Source organism: Pipistrellus hanaki (assembly GCF_964339955.1).
Source record: "Pipistrellus hanaki genome assembly, chromosome: 2".
In the NCBI taxonomy this organism is placed as follows: domain Eukaryota; kingdom Metazoa; phylum Chordata; class Mammalia; order Chiroptera; family Vespertilionidae; genus Pipistrellus; species Pipistrellus hanaki.
In genome coordinates, this window is record NC_140504.1 from 10,350,288 (window position 1) to 10,362,384 (window position 12,097).

At 46.4% G+C, this 12,097-nt stretch overlaps 1 protein-coding gene across 6 annotated transcripts in view; it reads left to right on the top strand.

The window, feature by feature from the left end:
* The window catches only part of APP (amyloid beta precursor protein), a 210,202-nt gene that overhangs the window by 179,980 nt on the left and 18,125 nt on the right, over positions 1–12,097 (top strand). For 3 of the 6 annotated variants that reach the window (XM_084871393.1, XM_084871395.1, XM_084871397.1), the window contains 2 exons: positions 5,635–5,856; positions 10,922–10,975. In XM_084871393.1, coding sequence (XP_084727519.1) covers positions 5,635–5,856; positions 10,922–10,975 — 276 coding nt within the window. The remainder of the gene's footprint in view (positions 1–5,634; positions 5,857–10,921; positions 10,976–12,097) is intronic. The other 3 variants (XM_084871394.1, XM_084871396.1, XM_084871398.1) reach the window with 1 other exon arrangement.

Sequence of the window (12,097 nt, forward strand, 5' to 3'; positions counted from 1 at the left end):
AAGTCAGTCGATGCCTGGAAGTAAGTGTGCTCACAGCGAGGGCTGGTCTCCAGGACGGGGAGGCACGGAGTGCCCTCTACACTCACGAATGTTCTTTCTCTTGGCGTCTGAACCACTCTGACACCCTTCCTGAACACGTCCCCGCTCTGACTCCTAGGTCACTTCCTGACACATGGTCTGGCCAACACGGAAATTCATAAGTAGTCCTTCCTCCCCTGTGGCTTTCTGGTTCAGACATGTCCTCGTGAAAGATGGTTTCAAAGGGTTGGTTGGCTTCTACAAGCGTGACTCAGAGATTTCGGAGTAAGGTTGTTGATGGCACTATTGTTTCTGTTTTCTTTTTTCTTTAAATCTTAAAATGAGTTAATTTTTAATTACCGAATTCTCCTTATCAATTTTATGACACTGTTGTTTCTTGGCTGCACTCCTTGTTCACGCCTTGTTTGGGTTTGAGGCCTGTTGTCTATGAAGGGCGGGGCGGTGGAGGGGTGGGGGAGAGGATAGCTGTGGCCATTGTGTAGCGGCCTTTGTACAGCTTGTGGTCAGACTATCATGTGCTTAAGAGTCGCCTGCAGATTCTTTTCCAGAGTCTGTGTCCCCGGGCCTGGGAGGGATCTGAGATTCTGTGGGTGAGGGACCCAGGGCCGACGCAGTTTCAGAGGCCGTGGATGTACAACATAATGCACAGTGTGGCAGGTCTATGCTGAGCCATGGATCGGACACGCACAGAACTGTGATTGAAAATTAAATCCAATCTCGGTGCTGGTGTGGGCAAAACGCCTAGAATGGATGACAGATTTATAGGAGAGCTTCTAGATAGGGGAAAAATTGCATCCCTTTTATAAATACTTCCCATGCAGCTGTGGCAGTTGGGGGGCAGAGAAGGGGGTGGGAGTACTTTGTACAGAAGTGCAATCTCCGGTCCTTTCAGATACCTAAGTAAATATTTATTAAAAGACAAGAATTGGTCATATGAGAATCCCCTGTTAGATAAGGTTGAAAGGAAATCTCCGTTTGGGAGAAAGGCTGCTGATAAACACATACTTTGTACTGGGAACCAGAAGAACCAGAAAATGGAAAAATTAATAAGAGCTATGCTGCTTCAATCTCATACAAAAGAAAAAGCAGTAAACTCAAGAGACCTCGGGCTCACACTGGTCCCCATGTCAGCACTTTGCCAGCTGCGGTTGGCCCGGGCCAAGGCTGAGGTCTAACCACCTTTCCGATCAGGAAATTGCCCTCTCCATCCGAATATGTTTAAAGTAGGGGTGTCGAACTCAATCAGAGAAGGTGCCAAAATCTAAAATCCAGCCTAAATCGCGGGCCGAATGGTTTACTGAACAGTCATAAACTGACAATGTCATAAACTGACAGCGGAGTGCAGTGATGACAGCGAGGTGCGGGCCACATTGCAAGGCCTGGCGGGCTGGATTTGGCCCGCGGGCCTTGTGTTTGACACATGTGGTTTAAAGGATGGAAGACGTAGACCAGTCATCACAACCGAAGCTTGTAATAGAGAACTGATGTAACGTTGGTAAACTTTATTCTCTTGAATCCTAAAATATGGCAATTCAATTTTGGGGTGGGGCTTACGTGGCTGATGAATGATTAAGAGAAGAATATTAGGATTCATCTGGTTCCCGCTGAGCATCTAGCTCTTTGATGAGGCTGTTTTTTCCCAAAATCATGCGAGTCTGTTGCTTCTACCAAAACAAAACATTTTAGTCATTTGACCAAGAAGACACGGCTATGGGGTGTTCCTTTTGATGTTCATTTCTTTAAGATAGTTTTCTAAATATTTACAGTGACTGCTGAGTGGTGAGGTATTTTTGTTCTGTTCTCTTGACTATACATCCTCAACACATTTTCGGAAGGGCGAGCTGATGGGGGTTTTTGCTGGATTTTTAGTATTTGGAATTAAGTCTCTGCTATTGTTTAAACTGCAGATTAAATATTACCATCATGGAACTCAGTTAAATGCTTCCAGTTTTAATTGCAGAGCTCGTGTGTCTGGGTATTAAGGGAAGAAAATATTTGACTCCAGAGGTAACACGGCAGTTGGCAAATGCAGATGCTTAAAAGCTTTGGAGATCCCCAATATATGCCATCAAAGCGTTTTAATAAAATATTGCATTAATTCGGGGGGAAAAGATAATCCATCAGGGCCACCCACATAGAAGTGTGGTTTCTGCGAGATTAGTCTCACCACGGAATTCAAAGCTGAATTCCCACTCAGAATGAGCAATGACATAATCATATTTGGCTCTGGGTTTTTTTTTGTGTTTTTTTTATCACAGGCAGAATTGCCCAGTGCCAATCGTGTTAACCACCAGTATAGTCCTGAGCCCTTAATAACATCACGAGGTTGCTCTCCACATGTGTCAAACACAAGGCCCGCGGGCCAAATCCAGCCCGCCAGGCCTTGCAATGTGGCCCGCACCGCGCTGTCATCACTGCACTCCGCTGTCAGTTTATGACATTGTCAGTTTATGACTGTTCAGTAAACCATTCGGCCCTCGATTTAGGCTGGATTTTAGATTTTGGCCCCTTCTCTGATTGAGTTCGACACCCCTACTCTAGACTGTCCCAAAATTGAATACTACCCCAGCTCACAGAAATGCCTCTCCTTTTGTCCCTTAAAACCACACTGACTTTCTTTGTTCCACATCAGATCACCAGAGGTGGTGGTTTCTGAATCTCTTGTGTTTAATTGACATGGGAATGTGGATTTCTGCTACTTTGTACCAAAAATAAAAACCTAAATGCTTTTCACTCTAAAAAAAAAAAAAAAAAAAAAAAAAAAAAAAAAAAAAGACATTTCTTGAATATCTCCTGTCATTCTCTGAAAGTGAATATAATAATAAACCAGGAAAATTAACCATCATGGGGCTGAGCGTTTGAATAGCCATTTGGAGGAAATTTCCTGCCAATTGTGTAAGGGAGAAAAGAGAAAAAGCTGCCCTCCGATTTGCTGATTTGCCACCACCCGAAATGCCCTGGATGTTTCAGGAAGTGCAGACGTGATATTTTCCACTGTGACACTTGCCTACTCCGCCTCTTTACGTCCATGGCTGCAGTGGGCACGGTCCTCCCTCCGGCTCCCATGCCTGGGGCATGCCTATTTGAGGGGACAAAAGCAACAACCATTCCATGGGGCTAGTGTTTAAGTCGGCTTGCAACCCTGTAGTATGAATGGAAGACATTATGGGGCAGAGCTGTACTTATATTGCCTGGTTTTTCCCTTTACTCAGCAAATGCGCATTCCATTGATGCGACTCAGTGAGCCCTTCTGTGTGTGGTACTATGGAGGCCGGAGAGGTAGGGGCTCCAAGCGGGGAGGCTGGTGTTGTGCAGCCCAGGATTGGATGCCAACACTGATGCCTCCAGGCTGTGGGATCTTAAAGAGATTCATTCCCATCCCCCAGCCTGGCTCCTGTCCCATGAAGCTAAGAAGGCCTGTCCCATAAAGTTGTTGAGGAAAATCTTGGAGGATGGGGATGTTCGAGGTGGTCTCGAGAGAGTTCATACTCTCTAGATAAGCAGAGATGGGCTTCTCAGGTAGCAGGGACAGAGAACAGAGGTGTCATGATGGGAATGCATGGTCCAGTTGGGGAATAATCCAAGACTTCTAAGATGCTGAGTCTGAGAGAGGTGTGATGGTACGATTCTGACACCAGTTCCATGGACAGGATTTCCCTTCAAAACGCCAAGTAATTCTCCGACATCAGCTGAGTGTCCTACGCTTCAACCCAATTCTGACACTATCTGTCTGGAGATAGTATTATTCCCACTAATACTAGGTTGAGGGCTCAGGCCCACAAGACTGCTCCCCCACCCGCCACCCCCATTCACCGCACCATAGTCAATGGCAAGTCCTGATTGTCACCTGGGCTTCTGATGACCAGCTATAGAGGTTCTACCCACCTTCTCGGGTTCTATTCCTCTAGAATGGCTCGCAGTAATATCATTAACATCCTTCTGGAGAAGGAGGGGAGGTTATGATAATGCCACAAAGGCACCAACAGCAACATAATGCCGGATGGAGCCCAAAGCAGATTCTGATGAAGGTTATCCCTCTCGGCATAACTGTGGAAGCACCAATAATCATTCTGGAAGGTCCTTCTTTAGTATTTTACGTGTTTAACAGTCACAAGTGTAAGATTTATATAAAAGAAGTGCCCATTTAATTTATTAAAGCCAGCGCTGGCCAAGTTATTGGCCATTACCTGTGACTCTGTGAGACATGAAAACGTTGGGAGAAATCTAATGGAGCCTTTTATCTGTGTGGGACTGATCACTGCAAGCATCAAACACTGAATTTTAGAAGCGTCTACAGTGAACAGATCCCTGTTATAACTCAAATTAGACTTCAAAAGGGACTAATTTGCTTGGGATTTTATCACTTAAAATAATAGCTTGCAATAGAAACCAGCTCCCTACAAGGATATTAATCTCATGCTTTAACTCTATTCTGTGAAATTGTTTGAATTGATATATTTGAACGGAATTTTAATTCTGTCGATGTAAAAGAGAAGGTGAAGGATGGTAGTAAAATATTACAAACCAAATTTAAATCCTGCATCTATTTTCTATCACAAAAATAGTAACTGACTGATTTAAAATATAAATACAGTAAACTCTTGATGGAGGGATGATTGGAAAATGAGATTCTGATAGCGAATATTGATAGCGCGCGTGCTATTTGTGAGTGTAATTTTTCTTAAATACATCACACAGGAAATCCTGGTGAGTCTTTGGAAACCTAATAGGAGATTCACTTACTTGTGATGCCCTGTTTTAAAAGCACTAGTTACACTTGATACAAGATTATATCTATTCCAAGCTCTCTTTTCTGTAAAAATGCATTTCAATACTGGAACGTGTGATTTGGAAGTTTCCACTAGTCTTCAGGAACTTCAGCCAAGTCGATTATGTTCCTTAAAGTAGAATGTGTTTAGTCCCTTTGACTGAGGGGTCCCTGGTAGCATTTTTTTAAAAGAGAAGCAGCTGAGGGAGGATGAAGGCAGGATGTTTGCTTTGAGATCACAGGATACCCGTTGGGAGGGCGGGAAGAGGAGGATGGAGCAGACCTTCATGGGTCCAAGGCCACAGCCAGAGGGCAAGGGGCCTGTTACTGTCACCTAGAACATCAGGGGAACCTTTCAGGAAGACAGACTTGTTCAAGGCAAAACTATGAGAGCTGTTTGACAATGGAGCAGGCTGCCCAGCTGTTAGGCTACTCTGGTCATCTCATGTGTTCAGGGAAAGACTAGGGATCCACTGGCTGTGTATGTCCTTTGGCTTGTCCTGGCATAGGACCACAACTCAGCTAGCCCATCCCCAGAGCACGCTGTTGGTGTCCGGTGATGATAGTTTAACTGGGAGAACCGCTCAGAGGAGGAAATGGCACGTTGGCTCTCGAGGTCATTCGCCACTGGAAGGGGCATCAGCCCGAGCCTAAGCCATTCTCCCTGGGCTCACATCCCACCGTGGGTGCTTGCTAGCTAAGACTTTGCACAAGTGGCTTCACTACCAGGTTCCTCCGTTGCCGCGTCTGTAAAGTGGAGGGGATGATGGTGCCAACAACCCCCCCCCCTCAGCTCTCAGTAAGATCATGGCTTTGTCCCGTTTCAGATGAGCTGCTGCAGAAGGAGCAGAACTACTCGGATGACGTCTTGGCCAACATGATCAGCGAGCCGAGGATCAGCTACGGGAACGATGCCCTCATGCCTTCGTTGACCGAGACCAAAACCACCGTGGAGCTTCTGCCCGTGAATGGAGACTTCAGCCTGGACGAGCTCCAGCCCTGGCACCCTTTTGGGGTTGACTCTGTGCCGGCCAACACAGAAAACGAAGGTAAGGGGCCAGCTGGAACAAGAGCATTCTGGTTTGTGTCTATACAGCTCTCTGATGTCCTGCATGGGGATAGGAACAATTTACCCTCAGAGCCATGCTCCCAGCTCTCTCTGCCCACAGCCCTGGGTCCTCAGCTCACTCACCTCTTGCCAGTTCCTGGTCTACATGGACCTTGGTTTTGTTTGTGAGAGTAACTAGGTCTTTTTTTTTAATTTTTTTATTTATACTTTACCACCGCTCTGTGTTTGGAACAAAAGGAATGTCCAAAAGAGTGAAGTTAGCACCCACTGGAGTGGAAATTCTGTATTAATTCAGGGTCAAAGAATGTCAATAGGCCATAACCGGTTTGGCTCAGTGAATAGAGCATCGGCCTGTGGACTCAAGGGTCCCAGGTTTGATTCCGGTCAAGGGCATGTACCTTGGTTGCAGGTACATCCCCAGTGGGGGGTGTGCAGGAGGCAGCTGATCGATGTTTCTCTCTCATCGATGTTTCTAGCTCTCTAACTTTCTCCCTTCCTCTCTGTAAAAAAATCAATAAAATATATATTTTTTAAAAAAAAAAGAAAAGAAAAAGAAAGAAAGAAATTGTTCAGGGCGCAGGACAATTGATTTGTGGCATTGCCCTGTGCCCAGCATCGAGCATCCCCGGTCCCCATCTACTAAAAGCGACCAGTGCTCCTGTCTAGTGACAACCCAAACCACCTCTACATCCCGCCCCCCAACCCCCACTTCTGAATGAAGTAGGTCAGAGTTTTAAATTCCAGCTCTGCTGTGTGTTGTGGGTAAGTTACAGAGCCTCTCCTGCTGTTTCCTAGTCTGTAAAAAAAAAAAAAAAAAAAAAATAGAAATGTTAATTGAAGTTAGGGTGTGATCATTAAATGAGATGGCAGGTAAAGGCCCTAAGGTGACCAGACATCCCACTTTTGGTGGGACAGTCCCGATTTTTAACAAATTGTCCCGTGTCCCGCAGTGTTTTAAAAAAGTCCCGATAAAATCGGGACTTTTTTAAAACGCCGCGGGACAAATTGTTAAAAATCCAGACATCTGGTCACCTTAGATAAAGCTCTTAGCAAAGTGCCTGGGACATAGTACATGTTTAGTGGTAGGTTTTGTTTTTGTTTGTTTTTGTTTTTGTTTTTTTCCAAGTACTATCGGGATCTCAGTAGAGAGGTTTTGCCAGCTTGTATCAAGGATAACCGTCTTATGGCCCAAACAGTATATCCTGAAGCTTAATGAGTCTGATCCAGTCCTAACATCTTTCTGTCCTCATCTCCCTCTCCGCGCTCTTTCCGGAGCCGTTTCCTGTTAATCTCACAGACAGGCGCTCACACGCGGAGCCATTGAAAATACCCAGCATTCTCAAAGGATTTCCTCCCATTGTCCCTGCAGTCCTTATCATCATCACTTCAAACACTTCCCCAAAAAGGCGTGTTTTTTGTTTGTTTTTTTCCTAAGCACAATCAATGAAGTCCAGAGAGAGGGTCGGACACCAGGGCATTTTTTAAATTTATTTTGAAGGAAAAAAAAAAAAAGATAAGCATATTACAAACACAGCTTTCCAATAGTTCAGGCTCTTCGGCCAGCTGCGATTTGCCTGGGGAGGCTTTTATTGTGTGTTTTTTCCAATCCGCAAAGCGGAACCGGCTCACCTGGAGTGAAGCTGGTGTTTATAATACGATTTCCTCGTGGATCGTGAAGTCATCTGGCTGAACGTGTTTGTGTTAATAGCCCTTGAGCTTGTTCTTTCTCAAGATTGCCGGAGCTGGCCAGCCAGGAAGATCAGCGGATTGCAGGGGCCACCAGCCAGTCCCTGTGGCCAGCAGTCGGCTCCTTTGTTTGAGACACATCCATAAAGCACTTGGCTGTGCTCAAGGAGGCACTGCAGGGCTTGTAAAATGGAATGTGCCAGTATATCATCACAAAGTGGCGTTCCCTCCACTCTGCTTTTCCTTGGCCATAAAAAAAGCAACGAGCACATCACCGTCCGCGGTGAAGTTGAGATTTAATAAAGGCTTTCATTAAGCCCGGGAGCCGGCCCTGTCCAGGCCTCTCTGTGTTAAACTGCCTTCCTCCTGACTCCGGCATCACCTTGGGCCGAGTGGGGAGGTCTGTGAGGCAGCATTCAGCTTAGAATTGGTTTATGACAAGCAACGCCAGAACTAACGGACTCAAAAGGCCCAGCATTTCAACCATTCTGTGTCTCTCCTTTTGTAGGGAAGGCTCTGATTCCAAGCTGCTGAAGGCAGAGAACTTACACATTTCTGCTTCTGTTTTAGTTTAACTCTTGAAGGTGATCTGTCTCTTGTTTTTAATTGACTGGTCAGCCGGTGTAAAATGTTTTGAACACCCTATCGATATCACCTTCCGGCTTAATGAGGAATAGTCCATTTGAAAAACCAGAGAGTGTTTGTCGTAGATTAGGAAGGAATGCAGTACTCTGTCTTATCGATGTGTGTTCTGTTTTTTCCCCAATGATGCTATAATTATCTTTTTTAAAATGTCTTGATGTCTGCTCACTGAAAACAAGAGTTACTTATTTTTTTCAGTATTAATTCATACTGAATCAGTCCCAAACTATGAAAGCAGGCTGGGATTAAGTTACTAACACTATTATTGTTTTATCTTCCTAAAAAAAAAAAAAAAAGAGAGAGAGAGAGAAATGTTTTATTACTGTTTGCAAATAACACCCTACACATTCAAAAAGTTTACAGGAGCGGTCTCCTCACCCAGAAATCACTGATGAATGTTTTCTGTGGTCACACCTTTTGGACGTTTCTCTCTGCACACTTGATACTTGTCCATATTCCCTCAAGTCAGTGGTGGGCAAACTGCAGCTCTGTTGACTAATGAGTTTGCCGACCACTGCCTTCAGTAATGGTGGAATGGTGCTTGACCATTGATAAAGCTCTTTCGCATGTCTGTGCATTGAACTTGAGACAGACAGAGAATCGGGGAGAATGTGGCTTGCCTGGGGTCACACAGAAAATAAGTGGTGGCATTCAAGGGGACCCTGAGCCTGGGCCAGCTGCTCGGGCTGCATTTAAACCCCAGACTTGGCTGCTTTCCCCCCCCGCTGAGACCCTGAGCCATGTGCTCACCCCTCGGTTACTTCTTGGCTCGGCAAGTGGGCTCTCGGGCCTTCTTGCCTTCCGCCGAAGCACCGCCTGGGGTCCCCGTGAGGACACTCAGAAAGGACAATAATCTTTCGGTGAACTCCGTTTTACGAGGAGTAATAAAATCCCTGACTCTCTGCGCTTGCAGCCGAGGGGAAAAGATGAACTGTGGAGAAACGAGATCACTCAGGTGTATCTGTGAGTTGCAGAAGGACGTACGTCTGATTCTCAAATAAAGTGCTAGAGATGAGTCGTCCTCACCGCAGCAGTCGTTACAGAATATTTCAGAAATCGGGTATTTCGTAAACGTGGCTTTACAGTATTTGTGAGTTTCTGAAGCAGGTTTTAATGTTCTTTCTCACTGCAGTTAGCAACGCAGATGTTGTTATTTTTATTTCACATAGGAAGAAACAGCCTCGGAAGGGGCCACTTGCCCCTGATCACGTTTGTTGTCCATTCTCTACCATGCCCTGTTAGCAGGAGACAGCACCAAACCATGTTTCTCTTTGGATTCATCCAAACGTCTCAGTATTCTCAGAAACATGATTTTCTCATATTTTGAAGACCTGGCATGCTGTCACTTTCTTTCCCCTCAGTGTTCCTGACGTGTGACATCCAAAATCGATTTGCGTTTATAATCCCTCCTTGCATGCCTGGGATGTGCCATATATATAAAATAATATATATTATTTTATATATATGGCACATAATAAAATAATATATATTTTGTGCCAAATAATAAAATAATATATATTATTTCAGAGAGGAAGGGAGAGGGAAGGAGGCATAACATGAATGATGAGAGAGAATCATTGATAGGCTGCCTCCTGCATGCCCCCTACTGGGGATTGAGCCTGCAACCTGGGTATATGCCCTGACCGGGAATCAAACCTTGACCTCCTGGTTTAGGTCGATGCTCAACCATTGAGCCACCCCAGCTGGACTATACGGTCTTGAACTGCTGATCCACGGACATCTTTGCTCACCCCACCTCACCTTCCCACCCTTCTGTTCCCCAGGCCTCATTCCCCCTCTCTCGACTTCCTTTGCCCCTTTACCGTTTATTAATCCTAAAAGCTTTGTTTCTCTCCCTTGCCTGTTTTCTTCAAAGACCCATGTGTGTCTAAGTTCAAGTCCACGTTTCTGGGAATCAGAAGCACTTTGGCAACAGCGGCCAGCAGCAAACAATGGCGGGCACCCTTGTGCCGCCTACGCTGTTGCCTTTGGGCGGGACCCAGAGCTCTGTCTGGCACAGCAGGAACTGTGTGAGCCAACAGACAGGGGAGGAAAGGCCCGCCTTTCACACATGTCCACGGCACGTCACCTCCTCCGTGGAGACCGGCTTTCGCAGAGACAGAGACAGGCTGGCTTACTCTCTGGTGTGTCTCTCTTCCCTTCACACCCGGAACAGATTTGATTCACTCCAGGGCAGGTGATGTGGGGAAACCTTTCTCTCCCGATAAGTTCATGTTTGCATTTCCCCTGGATATGGGACGGAGTCCTTTGTAGTTAACTGTAAAATGAGATAAGATTGGGCAGTGGTAAAAGGAGATATTTTAAGATTTTCCGCTGGGCTGGGTATAATATATCTTATTTCTCATAAAACACACACCACACACACACACACACACACACACACACACACACACAAGATACTGGCTGTAAACTCTGAGAGGAAAACCCACACCCCTCCTCCAGCTTCTTTGTGATGTTCAATGCTTTTGTGAGAAGACCAAGGGGTGGGCCTGGCACCAGGAGCCAGAAGCCTTTGAGAGGGGTCCCCTGCCCGCTCCTGGGGCTCAGGATTAACTCGCTGTGGTTCTCTGCCAGCTGCTCCTTGTTGGATAACTTGTGTATTGCACATGCTCCTGCCTGCTCTGTGTTCAGGAGCCTCGACTTACCATCTCGATTTGTCTCGTTTGCTTTCCGTGTCTCTTGCTTCCTGCGCCCAGTCGAGCCTGTTGACGCCCGCCCTGCTGCCGACCGAGGACTGACCACTCGACCAGGTACCGCCCGGGGCCCTCCTGCCCCTCAGCTTCTTCCGCTGGAGCTTGAGCTTGAGCAGACGCCACCCCTTTCTGCGTTACTAGCCTCTCTGAAATGCTGATGTTGAGAGACAGGGTTGGAAACAACGTGGAAACCAAACTTTTTAAAATTCCCCTTTGCTTTTCCTTAGGCTTCATTTCTTACATTTTTTTTCTTTCTTTCTGAGCTTTCCTTCTCAGACAATAAAAGGGAGGCCTTCCAACTTCTTCTAAATCATTTTTAAGTGGAGAGGATGCTATCAGGGCCTGTCTGGGATGGAAATCCATGCACATGCAGGCCCCCCCTGGGGGCGAGGTGGCTGCTGCGATGAATGTGTCACGCTTTCCAACGGGATGAGTCTGTGCTCACTGAACTGGGCTCAGACGCCAGCCAGTCCCTCGGGAAGACCTGACTTTCTAAAAAGACCAGAACTGGGGTATCTCCATAACCCAGAGAGGTCTGCATGTCCCCCTTTGTGGATTGTGTAGGTTCATTCTCAGTGAGTGGCTAAAATGCATACACAAAGGCTGCACGTGCAGAAGTTTGCATACAAGCCCTTCCTTTCTCATGCTCCTTCACATCATATTCACACCGAAAACTGACACTTTTTTCTTAGTTCCCCGAGCACTGAGCAGGAACAGTTTTTCACTCTTTGCTCTGCATTTGGTCTACGTCTGTGTCTCAAGCTGAGTTTTAAGAATCATGTCACACCACAGCAGGAGCACGCCTGCTGGTCATGCCACCCTCAGCCTCACCCAACTGAGCCTAGACAGTGCTGTCAAAGCCTCAGAAAGAGGAGAGGAGTTACTGAACGGGCACACCTGTGTGTCCCGGGGAGAGTTTACGCCTAACAATGCACGCCTTTGCGTGTTTATTTTGTTCCTTAGCCTCCTAATGTCCCTGTGCATAATCACAGGACAGGAAACTAGCCTCATGGAAGATGTTAGCACACAGAGGCCCCAGGTTCATATAGAGTCAGCCGTGGGAACAGGAGCTCCCTCTGCCCCTCTCACAGGCTCGGGCCACTCCTGTCCCCACCACAGTCCCGGAGGACTCCGAGTCTGACTTATGGCATCTTTCGTGCCTCTGCGCTGTGACGCACA